The sequence below is a fragment of the Manis javanica genome, chromosome 3, assembly GCF_040802235.1.
Source record: "Manis javanica isolate MJ-LG chromosome 3, MJ_LKY, whole genome shotgun sequence".
Taxonomy (NCBI): Eukaryota; Metazoa; Chordata; class Mammalia; order Pholidota; family Manidae; genus Manis; species Manis javanica.
This window is the reverse complement of record NC_133158.1, coordinates 190615779-190637767: the sequence shown is the minus strand read 5'-3', so window position 1 is coordinate 190637767 and position 21989 is coordinate 190615779. Positions and strand designations below refer to the sequence as shown.

Below are 21989 nucleotides of genomic sequence, written 5' to 3'. Positions count from 1 at the left end.
AGCAGATATATTGAAGAATAGAAAGTTAATATCCCCATATAAGTCAATATTTGCATAATGCTGCTAACTTGTTTTCTTATTAGGTCATTCATTTCACTTTACAAATCCATTTCATACTTGTTATTAGATCCCTCTCTGGGCGCATTGTTGGAGGTGTGTGGTGGTTCTTTACCCTGATCATAATCTCCTCCTACACGGCTAACTTAGCTGCCTTCCTGACTGTAGAGAGGATGGTGTCTCCCATCGAAAGTGCCGAGGATCTTTCTAAGCAAACAGAAATTGCTTATGGAACATTAGACTCTGGCTCCACTAAAGAGTTTTTCAGGGTAAGAGATTTGCTTTGTAACTTCTGATTTTGTTCTTAAAATTTAACCTATTTAAGCTTGTTTACCTTGTCCTTTCTATACAAAGCTGTTATGTGAAATTAACCTCTATCTCTACCTCTATTTCTGTTCTTAACCATGTCTCTGTCTCCCACCCTGTTCTGTCCCTATCTTAGCTCTGTCTCTATTTTCTGATTTCTAACTCCTTAGGAGAAAAATATAATATTGCAACAAAATATTGGTTTTATAAAAATTGTTCTTTGGGAACAAAACTGAAGCAAAGCATAGTTAAGTTTAGATTTCTATTTTATAAATAAAAGGGTGATGTTCTTTGTTTTATTTTAAGTAAGCATGACTTCCACCTGTCTTACAGAGTTTACAATGTAAAACTCATTTCAAAACAGTTGCTAATTCTATGTCAGAAAACAGAGTATGTTCACATGTCAAAATTATGAATTTTCTGTCATACCATTCAAGAAAAGGCTAGCAAAGGCCTTCAACTTCCTAACTTTTAAAATAGGTAGTGTAATTATAATATGTCTATTAAATATGTTTTAATTTTTTAAAATGTCTGGCCATATGTCTATTTATAGGATAAGCCTAATAGCCTGATGTTGGTAGAATTTTCTTTTATTATACTATTCTCTTTCTATAAGAACTCATTCCATTAAAATGTTTAAAGATAGCTAAAAAACTTAGGTCTTAGGCCAATATGTATGACACATGGTAATCTCTGAGAATTCACAAATACCTCTGAAGGTACCTGAGTTTGTTTGAGTGAGGATCTAGGCTGGTTTCCTCCAGAGATGGGATTAGGGCTTCAATGTCCAGTTGAAGCGGTAGATTATAATTTGAAGACTGTGGCATACCACACTGCCTCTGGTCTCTTTTCCAAGTAAGTTTAGTTAGACTGAAACATGATGGGAGAAAAAGTGGTGAGGACAGACCATAGCTGATAATGGATGGCCTTTAAGTACCTCTGAGTCCAGACTTTTCTTTCCCTAAAGAAGGAGCAGCTGTGTGCAACACTACACGCACTGAGACCTAGCCCAAGTCGATTCATCAGTACTTCCTTTGGAAGACATGTTGAGAGGAACTGAGAAGTCCTGCCTGGATTTCTACATCATCATAATTCTCTAACACAACATAAGCAAACATGGAAGGTGACCAATACAGAGTGTGGGAACAGCTGAAAAAAATCCAGAGACCTTTCTCTGAAAGGAAAAACTGCATGAAAAGAACCCTAAAGGAGTAAAAGACCTCAGCACACTTAATAGCTGCCAGAATTTGGTCAAATCCTCAAATTTATCAGTTTCAATTTAATAATGCATAGCATACAAACAAAAATCAAGACCCTGAAGCAATGTGAGATTCAAAAATAATATACCACCCTAGGTATTTTGTTTGTACCAGTTAAGAGAAGCAAACATAACAGCACACATCATCAAAGTGAATAGGAGTGTGCCATGTTATTCTTGTGTTGAAATATCTGACTTGGTTATAATCTGGGAAATCATGTTCACAAGTTTGCTTCTTAAAGTTGGATTAAATTAAAAAGTGCTATTAAATCATGAGTAATTTTGCTACCTGTATATATGTTTGATAATTGGATACCATGATAATAATAGGACAACCTTATTTCTGCTTCTGACTCCCAGAAATATTCTCTAGGGCACTGTGTTTTTCCAACTATATCCATAATATCTCATACCTTTCCACATAGGGCTATTGTACTAGTATGTGGAGAGAGTTACCGATTCCCTTTTGAAAAAAGGATTTCTCTTTATAGTGTTATTGAAAACACATTGAATTAGACGAAGCTAATTCATTGACATTATAAAAGCAAAATATAATTGATTTTCACTAACATTTTCATCCCTTTAATTCCATTAGGGTGTACTACAGTCTATCAGCTGTAGCTGCTTAAATTTTGAAGCTTCTGGTGGCAAGTGTTATGAGGAAAATTCTCCTTGCTTCCATTCCTGAAATTAACACTCACCACACATCTAGGGCCGTCCCCTCTCTCCACTGTCCTTTGATTCTAGCACATTTGCAGCTCCTGTACAGTGGACTCAGGACAGAGTGAAAACTGGCGGATAATTGATTACCAGTCGTGGTGCCCAGTCTGCCATGAAAGAGGTATAGACGGAGTGGGCTGAAGCCAGGCTGCAGACACGCATTGTACTCTTTGTTTTCTGGCCATGTGTTTTGCTTACTTTTAGACCCAGGACAGCTAATTACATGTGGAAGAAAAAAGCTTTTACCATTTTTACCATTTGCTCATATTTTAAAGATCCAATAGTGATCTTACATTTCCTAATATGGCTTAATTTGGCTTTATTGATAGATTTCCTTCTTATGCTATTTATGACTAGGAGTTTTATTATTTACATTATTTAAGATTTTCTATTATCACGAAGTTTATCAATCTAAATTTCTCATTTATCGCAGCTTTGAATTTAGTCATTGGAAAAATTAATTTGAGAAGTTAGGTCATTATCTAAATTGTAAAGATATATAACTAGCTAACAAAAGATAAATAACTTGTTTAAGACCATTAGAGATTAAATGGCCAGTATTAAAACAGAATTCAGAATTCTGAACTCCTAGTCTTTTGTCTCAATATTAACTAATGTTTCTCAAAAGTCTTGTTCGGATGGAAGCAGTTTATGTCAAATTACAAGATTAATATTTCATGTAGTTTATTAGGATCTATCTACTTTGTCCTAAGATGATATCAGTTACTCAATTTAAGTTTTAAGTATTTTCCAATTTCATGTAATTTAATAATAAACTGTTTTATATTAATATTACTTTAGTGAAGTCATTGAGTGCATAGTAGTTTTAGAATTTCATTTTAAGCTGTAAATTTTCTAACTTAAAATCAGTATGTTCCTTCAGTGATAATCAGTAAAACAAACATGAATGAAATGTTTACTTTGTTCTCCTGGAGAGAGACAGTACATGGAGAACAAGTTTGTAAACAAGAGATGTGATAAAAAAAAAGACCCTGTGCCTTAATGTTCCAGGGTTTTCTGCTTATGGGACCCATGTACGTCCTGGTACAGAGTAAGTGATGAAGTCTGACTCATTTTGGAGCTGCTGATCATCCCTAATTATAGTGCCACTGTAGCATACCTATAATTAAGAAAGAATTAGGCTTTCAATTATAAACCACTATTTTTAGACTTCCACATTTTGATAATTTCTTCTCTCAATAAAAGAGGACAGATCTTGAATTAGATGAGTCTGAGTAGAAAATGATTATATAGGGCTTATATGCACAATGTTCCTACAGAAACTCAAGTTTTGGGGATAGGAAATGGCTTTATAAATGAATCTATCATTCGCCCATCAATCCGTGAAACACAATTATTAACTTGCAGAAAGGAAGTTCTTCATGCCTCTCCTAAGTCTCCCACATTGCTAGCTGTTTATTTCCTCTGGTTCTTTCCTTGGAAGGATGAGGGGCAGAGTGTATCTTCTGAGTATGTGTTCTGCTTCAATTAGGATGTTGGAAGGAAGAGATTCTAAAACATTGTCAAGATTAAGGTATTCCCCTGTTTATTTAATTAATTAGTCTAGTCTCAAAAGAAAAATTTAGTGTGATAATAATCCATGAAACTATACTGTTGTTATCCAGGATCGTACTTTTCACAGAGCTCACAAATACTAGAAATGTTAGATAAATATAAATAGATACATACATATAAATGATAAATAAAAGATAAGTGCAAAAGATAACTATTAATGAAGATGCTCTTTACCTGAGAAAGGATGACTTTGAAATTTTCCTTTCATATAGACATATGTATGTGTATATGTGTGTGTGTGTGTGGTATTACTACATAATAATCACAATTACCAGAGAATTATAATAATTAGATTTTCCTTAAAGACAGTAACTTTTTCTTCAGCTCTTTCTGTGGTATAAGATACACCTATTTATATTTCCATGTAAAAACACTGAAACAAATAAAGAGGTTTGAACCATTCTAACAGCTTCCCTATAGAACTACATTAAATGCTTTTTCATTAAAATTACATTTTTTTCCGCTTACTGCTAGTGTTTAGCAATAATATAGCATGATTTCTTTACTGATATTTTATAGAACAGATTTTATTAATTTGCAGTGGTTCTCAATATGTATTTCATTGTTTTTCTTATAGCTAATGATTTCTGTACCACAGTTTTCTATGCAGGTAGAAAAATGTATATATGCTTCTAGCTTTGTGTATATGGGTACATATGTATATATACATACTTCTAGTTTTCTATATATGAATATATAAATACATATATACATACACATATGTATCTTCCAAACATTTTAGAGATCAGATAGGCATAGCCATATGTATTGTATATATGTAAGAAAGTTACTAATATCAAAATGTACCCTTTATAGACTTGTCACTGATTCTTAACTATTTAATTAGTTCATAAAATACTAAGTTCTAAATAAATGTTGAGTGTGAATAAATCAGCAATAAATAGCACTATATGTATATACTATATTGTCACTCTGGCATGGTTAGTCACATTATTACAGATTTTTCTTCCTTAGTTTTGGGGGGAACTTGATTATTTCATAGCAATCTGCAGAGCTGGCAGCTCTGTGTGCCCAGGCCTCCTCCGGGTGACTCAGGACCAGCTGAAACAGTTGAAATCATTTCCTTGCTGGTTGGCAGTTATTCTTTCTCAGACATTCTGATTTTTCTCACCAGTGCACAGAACATCTGATGACAGTATTGAATTCTTAAAGACTTTAAGGATACACTTAGCCTAAGCTGCCCAGGAATAGCCTGTGTTTTATTTATTTCAGTTAAATGTAGCCAGCTGAACAGTGCAGGGAAAGGTCAAAATTTTAGAATACCTTGATAAGGTTTCCTTTAAAGATTAATATTCAGTTTAAAGACCTTATAGCTCATTCATTAGTCGCCAAATTCATAGAAATATAAACAAAAAATGCAAAAGAAACTGTATGTACTTGTGTTTTCTGTGAGTAAAGTGCCATGGAATGAATAAAAAGGGGTTGTCTACTTGTGGAATTATGATTATTCTGCAAAGTGGTAGCTTCTCCCAGAACAAATATATTACTTTAGTCATTCTCCTCTTTACATAGCAACACTTAGCAAATGTCAGAGTCCTTTTCCTCTGATCACTGCATTTAGAGACCACCCTTGTGATACAGAGGGGAAAGTGAGAGCTCACATGACCCACTGGATGGATAATTTGACTCTAATCAGATTACAGGAAGCTTTCTATTGTTGACCATATTGAAGAGAAAATGTTCCCTTTCACACTATCATAAGAGCATGGCAATTATTCTAGTAGAAGGTTCAAACAATAGAGTCAATTTTAAATTAGTCTTTCATCTCAAAACTCTTCTAAAATTCCTACTTAGATGCCTCAGAGATGAATATCAGTATAAACCTGTGAAAGTACATTAAATGACTTAGTACTCAAGTCACTTTATTTTTATGTTTAAGTAAAAGAATCACTGTGTGTGTCTCTACTGTATGTTTTGCACTAGTTTCCATGGTAATAACACATTTCCCAAATTCTGTACAGAAGAGAAATAGAATTGTGTTATCATTTAAATATACTAGAATCAAAATCTGAATTAAATATAAATACTGTTGATAAAATTTTAAGAATTCTTTAAGTAGACTTCTTTTATTTGAAGGAAAACTTGATACTGAAGTAATTTACAGTTCACATTTCCAGCATAAAATTTTGCTCCAGGTGACATTGAGCAATTATCAAAAACAAGATGTTAGTAAAGGTGGCTTCTTATTTTCATAGAAAAAGAAGATTTTATAAATAAAGTGGTAATTGGAAAAATCAAGCAATACCAAATATTGTCAGAGTTCCAAACTATAATATTTCGGATCGCATTTAAAAATACAAAGAGCTAATGGAGTAATGCCAGCGAAGTGGTGGAATAGGAAACCCCAGACCCTCTCCTCTCACAGAGAGATTAACTCAGCAATGCACTGACCAGCTATCTTTGTGAGAAATCTAGAATCCAGTTACTAGACTCCTGCAAACCAAGCAGGTGTAAAACCAGTCACGTCGAACCTTGGAGAAAAATTGATGGCACTCATCCATCACAATTCGTCCTCTAGCACAGCATACTGAAATTGGCAGTGAACACCCAAAGCTTGGGTTTTCCCCGGGAAAGAGAAGATGGAACTGTATGGCCATCTTCTAACTTTTCAGAGGAACTAGTTTCTATCTTGCCTGAATCTAATCACTGACAACAAAGGCACCAGGTTGGAAACCACTGAGAACAAAAGAGAAGGTTTGGACTCGCACACGCTCACTTACCACAGACAGTTCCCTCCAGCTCAGTGTAGAAAATGTGGGAGAAAAAAACCTTCAGTTCCCAAGAGGGAAAAAGTCAGAGTGAGTTGAATGCTTAGGCTTTTTGGGGGTCTTCCCCAGGGGCTGGTTTCTCTCTCACCAGTCTCAGAGCACTCATGGGACCTGGCCTTTGCTAGATGCCTGCTGTCTCCTGAGAACAAGAGAGAGCCAAATAGCCTGTGGCTGCTCTAGAGAACCTGTGGAACAGCAGAAAGAGGTCAGTGCAGCTTGGCAGCCACTCCCTTGGGAAAAGAGAGGCATCAAGCATTCGTTCATCCAATATTCCAGCCTTTTGGTGGGCCACCTGAGGACCCCATATCTGTCTTGTCTGACTAGGAGTGTCAATGGGGCCCAGCAAGCTCTACTAGCCTGGAGGCCTCTGCAAGCAGAAGAGCTGAAGGGTTCGTGCTAACTCCAGAGAACCTGCAGCATTATTGACAGACACCAAAGGGTTGAGGAGTTCCTCATAAAAATATACTGACAAACTCCTCCAACTGGGAATTTTCACACACAAGTCCACAGAAAACACATCCATAGAAAAGGTTTGAGAGGCCTTTAGAATATTTAACTGGGCTGATTGGTGAAGGTCTTTCCCTATATAAAGACTGGGAGAGGTGGCTATTTTAAAAGTCCATGGATACCAACACAAAGTTACAAGGCACATGAAAAACAGAGAAATATGACCCAATCCATGGAAAAATTGATTTTCAGGAAGTGACTCTTAAAAAATGGAGGGATGTGAATTACCTGAGAAAGAATTCCAAATAACTATCACAAAGATGTTCAAAGAGCTCAGGAAAATAATGCATATCTGAGAAAACAGAATATCAACAGAAATAAAAAGTATCAAAAGGAACCAAATAAATTTTGAAAATAAATAATACAATGACTGAATTGAAAAAGTCACTAGAGAAATTTAACTTCAAAATCAAGCAGAAGGAAAAATCAGCAGACTTCAGTCATTTGAAATCATCTAAATAGAGAAAAAAAAATTGAAAAGAATAAAAAAGAAAGAAGAGAGAAGAGGGGAAGACCATCAAAATGATCACTATGCATGTTATGGGAGTCCCAGAAGGAAAAGAGAGAGAAAAAGGGGCAGAAAGCTTATTTAAAGAAATGATAGCCATAAGCTTCTGAAATCTGGTGAGGGGTAGGGAAGAAACACATCAAGATTCAGGAAAAATGAAGAATTCTAAATAGGAGGAACCCAAAGAAGTGTACACTGAGAAATATTATAATCAAATTGTCAAATGTCAAAGACAAAGAATTTTGAAAACAGCAAGAAAAATATGGCTTGTCAAATATGTCTAAGCACCACCCACATGACTAGTAGTGTATTTATCAGCAGATGCCTTGTAGGCCAGAATGGGATGACAAATTTAAAGAGCTGAAAGAAAAAAACTGATAACCAAGAACAACATATCTGGCAAAAATATTCTTCAAAAATGAAGAAGAAGTAAACACTTTACCATATAAACAACAGCTGAAAGAGATAATCAACACTAGACCTTCCTTACAAGAAATGTTCAAGGGAGTCCTTCAAGTTGAAATGAAAGAATGCTAGACACAAACAAAAGCATGTGAAAGCTCATTCGTAAATATACAGATGTAGATAAATACAGAATACTGTAATATTATAATGCAAAAGTTTCTTAATTCTGGTATAAAGTCTAAAATATAAAATACAAAAAATAACTAAAATATGTTAGTGGATACATAGTATAAAGAAATTAATTTGTGGCATCAATAATATAGTGGGGGGGAATGAAAGTACTTTTTGTATGCAATTGAAGTTAAGTTATAAGCTTAAAGTAGATTTTTATAAGATGTTTTATAGAAGTTACATAAAAGACAATGAGAAAGTAATCAAAGTGTGTATACAAAAAAACCCCACATAAAACAAAAACAATGAAATACAAAGGAAGACAGCAAGAGAAGAAAAAAGGAACGAAAAACCTACAGTATGACAGAAAACAATTAAAATGGTAATAGTAAGTGCTTCCCTATTCAGTAACTCTAAAAACAAATGGATTAAAATCCCTAATCAAAAGACTGTAGAGTGGCCGAATTAATATATATAAAACCAAGATCCAATTATATGTTAGCTGTAAGATACTGACTTTAGATTTTAGAACAAACATAGCCTGAAAGTGAAGTAATGGAAAAGATACTCCACACAAATGGTAACTAAAAGAGAGCTGGGTTGCCTATACTTATATCAGACAAAATAGATGTTAAGTCTGAAAGTGTAATGAGAGAAAGAATATATATATGCATTTTATAATGATAAAAAGGTTAATTCTCCAGGGATATATGACAACTGTAAGTATATATGCACCTGACATCAGAGTTCCCAAATACATAACACCAACATTGGTAGAACATAAGGGTATAAGAGCAACACAATAATAGTAGGAGATTTCAATGTCTCACTTAAAATAATGGGCATAAACACCAAAGAGAAGATCAATAAAGAAACAGGATTGGAACAACACACTATAGACCAAATGAACTTAGCACACATATGTATATAGAACATTAGATCCAAAGCAGCAAAAACACATTCTTCTCAAGTGTACCTCGAACAATCCCCAAGATTGATGGATCACTTGTTAGGTCACAAAAATAAACCTTAACAAATTTAAGATTATAATCTCTGACCACAGTGAAATGAAATTAGATAGAGGAATTCAATTATAGAGGAAAACTAGAAATGTCACTAATATGTGGAAATTAAGGCACTCTTGAACAACCAATAGCTCAAAGAGAAAATTAAAAAGGAAATAAAAATATATTGTGATAAAAAAGAAATGGAAACACAATATACCAAGATTTATGGTCTGCAGCAAAAGAGGAAGTTTTATAGTGATAAATGCCTACACTACAAAAGAAAAATCTCAAACAACCTAACTTTACACCTCAAGGAACTAGAAAAAAAAAGAACATACTAAGCCCAAGTTTAAATGAAGGATGGTAATAAAGATTTAGAGCAGAAATAAATGAAATAGAGACTAGAAAAACAGTAGAAAAAAAAAGGAAACAAGAATTGAGTTTTTGGGAAAGATCAACAATATTGACACACCTTTAGCAAGAAATAAAAGGAGAAATTGCAATTAATGCCACAAATATGAGGATTATAAAGAGACTAAAATGAATAAGTACTTGACAAAAAAAATGGATGAATTCCTAAAAATATACAATCTGCTAAGATTGAATCATGAAGAAACAGAGAATCTGAACAAATCTACAACTAGTAAAGAGGATGAATCATTAATCAAAAACTTCTCAATAAAGAAAAGCCCATGACTGGATGGCTTCACTGGAGAGTTATACCAAACATGTAAGGAAGAATTAATGACATCTTTCTCAAATTCTTCCAAAGAACAGAAGTGGAGTTAACACTTCCAAACTCATTTTACAAGACCAGCATTACCCTGATACCAAGCCAGACTACACTACAAGAAAAGAAAACCGTAAAACAGTATATCTAACAAATACAAATGCAAACTAAATTCAACACCACATTAAAGGATTATATGTCATGATCAAGTGGGATTTTCTCTGAGATGCAAAAATGTTTCAACCTATTGAAATTAATCAATGTGATTGACATGTTTACAATTTAAAAAAAGAGACGTTTAGCTAGAGAATCTACTCTCCCTTAGTAGAGTCATGCCGCTCTGTATTACTGCATTCCTGTCTGTTTCACTCACTTTCCTTCTTGGCTCTCAAGGTATTTGAAATTACATCTCTTGTTATCTAGACTCTATATTATTCCATTTTAAACCTTCAAGTTTGTTAACTCTTGCAGTAATTGCATCATTTAAGTATCTTGCCCTAGAGTTATTGTTTAAAACCTGGGAGATTTTGAAATTTATTGTGGTAAGCCTCATGTTTTCCATTCTGTGAATATGCAGTTGATTGAAGCTACATGCCACATTTTGCATTCATCCCTGTTAAATTTCACCTTGCTTTTGGCTTATTTGCTTAAGTTCATAAATTAAAATATTGGCTCTGTCATCTATTATTAAAATATCTGTAACGTTGGAACACTTGTCATTTATGCGTTCTTTCAAATTGACTAAAATATTGAGAATAATGGGACAATATATGGACTCAGTGGTAAAATAAAACTTTCCCTTCAGCTCATTATTTGCATGTGATCATATGTATCCATATCTTATTCCTGGTTTTTCTCAGGGTTAACAAACTATGCTAACTTAGACAAGTTATTTAATCTTTCTGAGTCTTTCTTGCACTGGGAATATAAGTTATTTTTAAAAGCAATTCTAGTGCTAATCTTTTGAATAGCTGTTAAAAATCCTCTCAGTGACATTTTTTCATAAATTCCATTTCAATTTTTAAAAGCTGAGAAGTTGCTAGAAGTTCAGTGTAATGTGATTATTATTGTTATTGGAGAATTGTTTTTATTTAAAATGAGAGATGAATCATATAGAAATATCCTCAAGGAAACAAACCAACCACACTTCATACAATATTTTATTAACTGGAATGCTTTATTAGTAGCTAATTATTGCATTTTAATTTATAAAGAGAAAGACGTACTGTGAGATTTCACATAAAATGTTCATAATAACCTCATATTTCTGATTTTAATTATTCAAAAAATATTTTCCACTGACTTGATTCATGGATTCATGGAACTGACAATTGAATATAAATTTTTCTTTCATCTTAAATCCAAAGAGTTACATCAAATTTTAATAGAGCTAAGTGACCAATGTCCAAGAAAATATTTTTCTTGATTTCATTTTCTGTTACTTTTTTTACATGAAGTGGTGTAGTTTTTGACTGTATAAAAGAAAATAAAAGAACCTCACATTTTTTAACTTCATGACAAGTAAGAAGTGTTAAGTTGATGGAATTATACTGTCTGAAATTCTTTATTGTATCACACAACTTTATAATTTGTCCTTTTTCATTTGTTTGCACTATGGAAGTCCACTTCTGCATCATGAACAATAATGAACTTTTTAAACCTAAAGAAAACCTTTAAAGTAAATAGTCTTTTGCATTGTTCCAAATGATGGAATTAACTTTTATTAGCAAAACTGATGTAAAAAGACTCAGGAGAGGTCTAGGGATTTTGCCATACATAATGACTATATAGAAATACTGAGCACTTTTCATAGGTTTTGTAGGTTTTCTTTTATTTGTGTGCTGCTGTTGTTGACAAATGGAGTTAAAAAGTTAATATCAAAACTATAAAATAAGAACCAAGTTTCAATGCAATTTTGTGTTTTCATTGTTATATTGTTTATTTTTTTAAGTCTTTTTTTATTTTCTATTTTTATTTATTTATTTATTTTTATTTTTTTGAAGAACATTATGTTTACTAGGCTCTCCCCTACCCCAAGTCCCCCCCACAAACCCCATTACAGTCACTGTCCATCAGCATAGTAAGATGTTGTAGAATCACTACTTGTCTTCTCTGTGTTGCAAAGCCCTCCCCTTTCCCCCAACCCCCACATTATACATGCTAATCATAACACCCACTTTCTTCTTACCCGCCCTTATCCCTCCCTACCCTTCCATTCTCCCCATTCTCTTTCATTTTGGTAACTGTTAGTCCATTCTCGGGTTCTGTGATTCTGCTGCTGTTTTGTTCCTTCAGTTTTTCTTTTGTTCTTATACTCCACAGATGAGTGAAATCATTTGCTATTTCTCTTTCTCTGCTTGGCTTATTTCACTGAGCATAATACCCTCTAGCTCCATCCATGTTGTTGCAAATGGTAGGATTTGTTTTCTTCTTATAGCTGAATAATATTCCATTGTATATATGTACAACATCTTCTTTATCCATTCATCTACTGATGGACACTTAGGTTGCTTCAATTTCTTGGCTATTGTAAATAGTGCTGCGATAAACATAGGGGTGCATCTGTCTTTTTCAAACTGGAGTGCTGCAACCTTAGGGTAAATTCCTAGAAGTGGAATTCCTGGGTCAAATGATAAGTCTATTTTGAGCATTTTGAGAAACCTCTATATTGCTTTCCACAATGGTTGAACTAATTTACATTCTCCTTTCTCTGCAACCTTGCCAACATTTGTTGTTGTCTGTCTTTTGGATGGTGGCCATCCTTACTGGTTTGAGGTGATCTCTCATTGTGGTTTTAATTTGCATTTCTCTGATAACTAGCGATGTGGAGCATCTTTTCATGTGTCTGTTGGCTATCTGAATTTCTTCTTTGGAGAACTGTCTGTACAGCTCCTCTGCCCATTTTTAATTGGATTATTTGCTTTTTGTTTGTTGAGGAGCATGAGCTCTTTATATATTTTGAATGTCAAGCCTTTATCGGATCTGTCATTTATGAAAATATTTTCCCATACTGTAGGGTACCCTTTTGTTCTATTGATGGTGTCCTTTGCTGTACAGAAGAAGCTTTTCAGATAGATATAGTTCCACTTGTTCATTTTTGCTTTTGTTTTCCTTGCCCGGGGAGATATGTTCATGAAGAAGTCACTAATGTTCACATCCAAGAGATTTTTGCCTATGTTTTTTTCTAAGAGTTTTATGGTTTCATGACTTACATTCAGGTCTTTGATCCATTTTGAATTTACTTTTGTGCATGGGGTTAGACAGTGATCCAGTTTCATTCTCTTACATGTAGCTGTCCCGTTCTTCCAGCACCATCTGTTGAAGAGACTGTCATTTCCCCATTGTATGTCCATGACTCCTTTATAGAATCTTAATTGACCATATATGTTTGGGTTAATGTCTGGATTCTCTAATCTGTTCCCCTGGTCTGTGGCTCTGTTCCTGTGCCAGTAACAAATTGTCTTGATTACTATGGCTTTGTAGTAGAGCTTGAAGTTGGGGAGTGAGATCCCCGCCACTTTATTCTTCTTTCTCAGGATTGCTTTGGCTATTCGGGGTCTTTCGTGTTTCCATATGAATTTTTGAACTATTTGTTCCAGTTCATTGAAGAATGTTGTTGGTAATTTGATAGGGATTGCATCAAATCTGTATATTGTTTTGAGCAGGCTGGCCAATTTGACGATATTAATTCTTCCTGGCCAAGAGCATGGGATAAGTTTCCATTTGTTATTGTCCTCTTTAACTTCTCTTAAGAGTGTCTTATAGTTTTCAGGGTATAGGTCTTTAACTTCTTTAGTTAGGTTTATTCCTAGGTATTTTATTCTTTTTGATGCAATTGTGAATGGAATTGTTTTCCTGATTTCTCTTTCTATTGGCTCATTGTTAGTGTATAGGAAAGCCACAGATTTTTGTGTGTTAATTTTGTATCCTGCAACTTTGCTGTATTCCAATATGAGTTCTAGTAGTTTTGGGGTGGAGTCTTTAGGGATTTTAATGTACAATATCATGTCATCTGCAAATAGTGACAGTTTAACTTCTTCTTTACCAATCTGGATTCCTTGTATTTATTTGTTTTGTCTAATTGCCGTGGCTAGGACCTCCAGTACTATGTTAAATAACAGTGGGGAGAGTGGGCATCCCTGTCTTGTTCCCGATCTCAGAGGAAAAGCTTTCAGCTTCTCACTGTTAAGTATGATGTTGGCTGTGGGTTTATCATATATGGCCTTTATTATGTTGAGGTACTTGCCCTCTATACCCATTTTGCTGAGAGTTTTTATCATAAATGGATGTTGAATTTTGTCAAATGCTTTTTCCGCATCTATAGAGATGATCATGTGGTTTTTGTCTTTCTTTTTGTTGATGTGGTGGATGATGTTGATGGATTTTTGAATGTTTTACTATCCTTGCATCCCTGGGATGAATCCCACTTGGTCATGGTGTATGATCCTTTTGATAGATTTTTGAATTCAGTTTGCTACTATTTTATTGAGTATTTTTACATCTATGTTCATCAGGGATATTGGTCTGTAATTTTCTTTTTTGGTGGGGTCTTTGCCTGATTTTGGTATTAGGGTGATGTTGGATTCATAGAATGAGTTTGGGAGTATTCCCTCCTCTTCTATTTTTTGGAAAACTCTAAGGAGAATGGGTATTATATCTTCTCTGTATGTCTGATAAAATTCTGAGGTAAATCCATCTGGCCCAGGGGTTTTATTCTTAGGTAGTTTTTTGATTACCACTTCCATTTCTTTGCTGGTAATTGGTTTGTTTAGATTTTGTGTTTCTTCCTTAGTCAGTCTTGGAAGGTTGTATTTTTCTAGAAAGTTGTCCATTTCTTCTAGGTTTTCCAGCTTCTTAGCATATAGGTTTTCATAGTAGTCTTTAATAATTCTTTGTATTTCTGTTGGGTCCTTTGTGATGTTTCCTTTCTCATTTCTGATTCTGCTGATGTGTGTTGATTCTCTCTTTCTCTTAATAAGTCTGGCTAGAGGCTTATCTATTTTATTTATTTTCTCAAAGAACCAGCTCTTGGTTTCATTGATTCTTGCTATTGTTTTATTCTTCCTAATTTTGTTTATTTCTTCTCTGATCTTTATTATGTCCCTCCTTCTGCTGACTTTAGGCCTCATTTGTTCTTCTTTTTCCAATTTTGATATCTGTGACATTAGACTTTTCATTTGGGTTTGTTCTTCTTTCTTTAAATATGCCTGTATTGCTATATATTTTCCTCTTAAGACTGTTTTTGCTGTGTCCCACAGAAGTTGGGGCTTTGTGTTGTTGTTATTTATTTCCATATATTTTTGGATCTCCATTTTAATTTGGTCATTGATCCATCGACTATTTAGAAGCATATTGTTAATCCTCCATGTGTTTGTGATCCTTTTTGCTTTCTTGGTACAATTTATTTCTAGTTTTAGACCTTTGTGGTCTGAAAAGTTGGTTGGTAGGATTTCAATCTTTTGGAATTTACTGAGGCTCTTTTTGTGGCCTAGTATGTGGTCTATTCTGGAGAATGTTCCATGTACACTTGAGAGGAATGTGTATCCTGTTGCTTTTGGGTGTAGAGTTCTAAAGATGTCTATTAGGTCCATCTGTTCTAGTGTGTTGTTCAGTGCCTCTGTGTCCTTACTTATTTTCTATCTGGTGGATCTGTCCTTTGGAGTGAATGGTGTATTGAAGTCTCCTAAAATGAATGCATTGCAGTCTATTTCCTCCTTTAGTTCTGTTAGTATTTGTTTCACATATGCTGGTGTTCCTGTGTTGGGTGCATATATATTTTTAATGGTTATATCCTCTTGTTGGACTGAGCCCTTTATCATTATGTAATGTCCTTCTTTATCTCTTGTTACTTTCTTTGTTTTGAAGTCCATTTTGTCTGATACTAGTACTGTAACACCTGCTTTTTTCTCCCTATTGTTTGCATGAAATATCTTTTTCCATCCCTTGACTTTTAGTCTGTGCATGTCTTTGGATTTGAGGTGAGTCTCTTGTAAGCAGCATATAGATGGGTCTTGTTTTTTATCCATTCAGTGACTCTATGTCTTTTGATTGGTGCATTCAGTCCTTTTACTTTTAGGATGATTATCAATAGGTATGTACTTATTGCCATTTCAGGCTTTAGATTCATAGTTACCAAAGGTTCCAGGTTACTTTCCTTACTATCTGAGAGTCTAACTTAATTAGTATGCTGTTACAAACACTATCTAAAGGTTCTTTTCTATTTCTCCTCCTTTTTCTTCCTCTTTCATTCTTTATGTATTAGGTATCAGATTCTATACTTTTTCTCTATCCGTTGATTCACTTTGGGGATAGTCAATTTAATTTTGCATTTGCCTCGCAATCAGCTGCTCCACCCTCCCTACCATAATTTTACTACCTCTGGTGACAGCTATCCAACCCTAGGAACACTTCTGTCTATAGCAGTCCCTCCAATAGACTGCAGAGATGGTTTGTGGGAGGTAAACTCTCTCAGCTTTTGCTTATCTGGGAATTGTTTAATCCCCCCTTCAAATTCAAATGATAATCTCACTGGATAAAGCAATCTTGGTTCCAGACCCTTCTGCTTCATGGCATTAAATATATCATGCCACTCCCTTCTGGCCTGTATGGTTTCTGCTGAGAAGTCTGTTGTTAGTCTGATGGGCTTTCCTTTGTATGTGATCTTATTTCTGCCTCTGGCTGCTTTTAACAGTCTGTCCTTATCCTTGATCTTTCCCATTTTAATTACTATGTGTCTTGCTTTTGTCTTCCTTGGGTCCCTTGTGTAGGTGGATCTGTGGATCTCCATGGCCTGAAAGACTATATCCTTCCCCAGATTGGGGAAGTTTTCAGCAACTACCTCCTCAAAGACACTTTCTATCCATTTTTCTCTCTCTTCTTCTTCTGATATCCCTGTAATGTGAATATTTTTCTGCTTGGACTGGTCACACAGTTCTCTCAATATTCTTTCATTTTTAGAGATCCTTTTTTCTCTGTGTGCCTCAGCTTCTTTGTATTCTTCTTCTCTAGTTTCTATTTCATTTATTGTCTCCTCCACCTTATCCAACCTGCTTTTAATACCCTCCATTGAGTTCTTTAACGATTGAATCTCTGACCTGAATTCATTCCTGAGTTCTTGGATGTCTTTCCCTACCTCCATTATGATGTTGATTATTTTTATTTTGAACTCCCTTTCAGGAAGAGTGACGAGTTACATATCATTTAAATCTTTCTCTGGAGTTGTATTAACAATTTTACTCTGGACAAGGTTCCTTTGGTGTTTCATGTTTGATATGGTGCCCTCTAGTGTCCAGAAGCTCTATTCTGGAGCTGCTGAGTCCCCGAAGCAATGTCTGGGGTCACAGGGGAGCGGTACTGGGGGTAGGAAAGAGCTGTTCCCCACCTCCTGGCTCCTGTGCCTGTCTCCACTGCTTGAGCCAGTGGGCCAGGCACACAGGCATAAGTTTTTGTCCTAGAGCAGCCAGATATGGATCCCTGCTTTCCACAAGCAGCCGGAATCCCAGTGTTCCCAGGAACTCTGCCTGTATTAACTTTCCAACCCGGTAGTCATGCGAGTCTCAAGAAAGCACCATGAAATGTAGGTTTGTGCTCCCAGTGCAGATCTCTGGAGCTAGGTATTCAGCAGCCCCAGGCCTTCCACTCCCTCCCTGCTCCGTTTCTCTTCCTCCCACCAGTGAGCTGGGGTGGGGGAGGGGCTCAGGTCCCACGGAGCTACAGCTCTGGTGCGTCACCCCGTTAGGTGAGGTCTGCTCTTTTCTCCAGGTGTGTGCAGTCTGACACATCCTCTTTCCTGTTACTCTCTCAGGATTAGTTGCACCAATTAAATTTTCTAATTGTATTCAGTTTTAGGAGGAAGCATCTGTCTCTCCTCTCACGTCACCATCTTTAATCTGTTTCTTTTATATTGTTTTTATGTATGTTTTGAAGCATGTTCTCAGCTCATAATCTTAAAAATGAGTTTGTGTATTGGAATATAAATACAATGGTTTCTTGATATTTATCTGTGGGACTACATTTCATTAATGTTAGAAATTAAAAGACTTATATTAGTCTTAATAATTAAAGCTTTCAAAATGGGGACAAGATGGAATTATCTTCAGGTATTTTAGTCTCTTCTAAGTAACCAAAATCAAATACTTTTCAAGTATGTTGAAGAGATAAATTGTGTTCTAATTCACAGTTTTTATTAATGGAATTGGCTTTTATTAGGGGAATCCATTAAAACAAACTATGTCCAGGGTCAGAGAACAGCATGGAAGTCGATTTGCTTCCTCTACTTGCCAATATAATTCTATTCTTAGCTTCAGGTTTTTTTTCTGCCAGTGTCAGAGGAATAGGGATCCCTTTTTCTGTAAAGCTAATATCTCCATCTGGGCCTTTGACGATATCTCTTTCCAGTTTTCAAAGACATTGCTCTACAGTTTACACCCTAACAATGTTTTTAGTCTTTCCATCTCCACAAGCTCTGTCTCCCTAGCCTTCAGCCTGTGTTCAAATGTGCGTAATTTTGAAAAGCCCTTGTGACATTGCTCTCCTTTATCTTTAATGTCTTTCTTCGTTTCCTTTAACTGATAAATTTGTTTTTTGGAGACTCTTTTTCCATTCTGGCCACTTTCTCCCTTCTTTCAGATGTGATCTCCCTTAGAACTCTGTGAAAATTGCCTTCTTAAAAAGGTCTCTTAGTACCCTACTAGCCAAATTATATGTTTTGTATGTTTTCATACTTTGTAAAAACTGCAGTGTTTAAAACTGTTGTACAAGTTCTTTAGAAACCCTTTCCCTTAGTTCAGAAATCCCAGTGCTTTCTCATATCTTTTCATTTTAATCTAGAAATTTTTTTTCTTTTATTTGTAAGTATATTCTAAGAAATGATTGGTTAAGATGCTGGGCATGGTGAGGACTAGTGCTGTCCAGTCTATGAGCCTATTAATTTATGAATCAGGGTTGTCATGTAATCTAATCTGGCAACAAAAATAACTATACTTCATCACACATGTGCTTGGATGGGAAGCCTCAGGGAACTTCACTTTCCCTTTGGAATTCTTTTCTATTGGTTACTTTTTTGATTATTGTGGTTTGGGAGAAGAACAGAATTTCTAGGCATCAACTATTTACTTTTTTAGTCCAGATTAACAATTTTTCTTACATTGCAATAGAAATTAAAGACAGATCCTTTGAACTGTCTCACAGTAAAACTATATAGTCAGATTGTTCCTATTCTTTTGAAGGCAGCTAGAAAGTTTGAATCAATAAATTTCTTGTCTTAATGACAGTTTTCAATGTAACAGTATTATACTGTTCATGAATTACCCTACATGTGCACCTTTGGTCAAATCTGTTCAAACAAATGGTATGTTCAGATTTTAGATAATTAACAGATTTTATGAATGCAGAATTTCATCATAAAGTCCTGCTCAGTTAAAAAAAATATGCTGTAATATACAGACCTGATAATAAAAAGTGACTTATTTATCTTAATAGAACTTTTTCATCTAGATTAATGTATCAGAACTTGTATATCTTCCAAATGATTCAAAACCACAGATTGAGTAGGTCAGTCAAAACACTATAGGTATATACACTATTTTTTCCGGATTGCATTTTAAAATCCTTTACTTCTTAGAAATCATCTTCATTGACACTTTGAGAAATATCACTAAGCTAACTGGAAAGCTTTTATGAATGAAAATGGATATTTTTCTTCACTTAATGAATATTATCTTTGTCATGACAACTCATTTAAATGTCCTCTCAAAAATTTAGTCTTTGAAAGAGAAGTCACCTTGATTTTAATTGTATTTTTCCTTTTACTTCATTGTTAAGTTTTAGATTTTCTCTGAAGGACACTCATGTTTATGAAGCATTTTATGCAATTGATTAATGCCCCCAGATTGATATTTCAAAGTTGGAATAGTTGACATGTTTACTAGGTAATTAGATAAACTAATTGTGTACTTTCATTCTGAACTCTTCTTGATCAGCCTATGATTTTGTTGCAAAACATATTGATGTCACCTGTTTCTGTGGGAATTCATGTTTCAGTATCTTGAAACTAATGAGATTGCATGATACATAATCAAACTCAAATATTGTAGCAATGTTCAATTTAGTAGAGAATATGAGGGCAGAATGTAGGAGAAAAAAATAACATCTACACTAGGCAAAGATGCATACAAACAAAAATTATCTTCTTCCTAACCAAGTCTCAGGATATCAGTTAGCATACATTACTTATGAACCTTTTACATGCAAGATAGTGTGCTAGACACTATGAGGGTCATGAAGACAAAATTTCCCTACCTGGGGTCCTCGTGGTCCTTTTGCTGCCACAGATGTGCTTTCACAATGCAGAGGAAGGCTGATCACTGATTCACTAGGTAATTATGCTTCAAATTTGTTATCTCAAGAAGGGGCATTGTTTAGAAATAGAAATAGGTTTAAAAGTGGTTTAGATAACTTACTAGATGATAGAAATATTATTAATAAATAAGGAATGTCTATAAATTTAGGGTGAAAGGCATCTGGGTCATCTCACAGCATAGGCCTTGGGCTGACATGGTCCGTGGGCTCTCTTCACATAGCAGCCATGTTCAGATGGAGACAAAGAAGAAATGCAGCCAACACATGGGCACCTCTTCCTGTTATGTGTCTTATAAACCTCAGTGATACAAGCCTACTCCATACTTTATTTACACTGGACTCTGGATTTTCAACAAAATGAATTGCTTTTGTATATGTGTAAAGCTGCCCTAATTCCTAGGTCAGCATTCTGAAAAATTGAGATTTACATGATGTCTTCTTAGAATGAATTGTTTTATCCTTGCTTTTCTCTAAGATAAAGTTATATTTTTAAAATTCTTAAGAAGAAAAAATAAACAATAGGCCCCCAAACCTCATGAATCTTAAAAGTAAGTTTTTGATTTCAAGTTTCTGTTTTAAACCTATATTAGAATATTAAAAAGAATTATTCAGAGTCAGCTGAGAAAATTGTGAATGGAAAAATAAGCACATGTTCGAATGCTATGACTTTCCAACTCTCTGCTCAGCTTTCTTCTTCACTTTGGATAAAGTTTTAAGTGACTCTTTTCATCTTTCTTTGCTTTTCAGTCAATTAACTTTCTTTTTTCATTCTTCAAATATTTTTATTGGAAGGCCATGCATTGCCTTCATTTATTGTATTTCAAATCACTGTACATTTACTTTTGTGAAAACACTGCCTGCATTTTCTAGTACAAAAAAACCCTAAAAATTGTTTCAGGAATGTAGAGAAATACCCAATGTAAATGGCAAAAAGTTCACCTTAATTACTGTTGCACTGCAGTTATTTCTGCAGTTCCCATGTTTCTTAAATTACTGTCTTGTCTGGTAACACACAATATGAAGAGAAATTATGAAAAACAGACATTTACATATACCTCAAGTCTTACTGAGAATATCCTGTTGACATTGGATAACCAATCATAGGCGCAGCTGCAGTAGCAGGATATGCATATGCCTGTTGGTTCATAACATTGTGCATATTTGGAACATTAGTTCCATATTGCTGAGTGCTATCATAGCCATTCTGGTAAGTCCCTGTTGGGTTACCAGTCCTAAAACTGGTCTGTATACCAGCAGACACAAAACTACTTCCAAAGCTACCATTGGTGTAATTTGCAGCACTGTAAACACCATTCTGAGTTTTTGCCCCAAAATATCTCCTTAGCAAACTAGAGTAATCCCTGTCGTAATTTTTCCTGTCTCTAAAATTAATAAATCCACCCCTTTTGCCCTCAGAGTATCTGTCCCAATCAATTAACTTTTAAGATAACTATTTCCTCAATTATACTGCTTCAATTAGCCCTTCTTTCATATCTGTCACTTACAAGAATTTTTTTCCAGTATGTATTGTAATAAATTATACTGTGATGTTTAAATATTCAAAATAAAATTTTCTGTTTAATTAAAACAAAATTTT

The 21989-nt window shown here is 34.7% G+C and overlaps 1 protein-coding gene across 8 annotated transcripts in view; it reads left to right on the top strand.

Moving 5' to 3' along the window:
- The window catches only part of GRIA2 (glutamate ionotropic receptor AMPA type subunit 2), a 134116-nt gene that overhangs the window by 105456 nt on the left and 6671 nt on the right, over window positions 1-21989 (top strand). For all 8 annotated transcript variants that reach the window (XM_036992952.2, XM_036992951.2, XM_036992957.2 and 5 more), the window contains one exon: window positions 128-326. In XM_036992952.2, the coding sequence (XP_036848847.1) occupies window positions 128-326 (199 nt within the window). The remainder of the gene's footprint in view (window positions 1-127; window positions 327-21989) is intronic.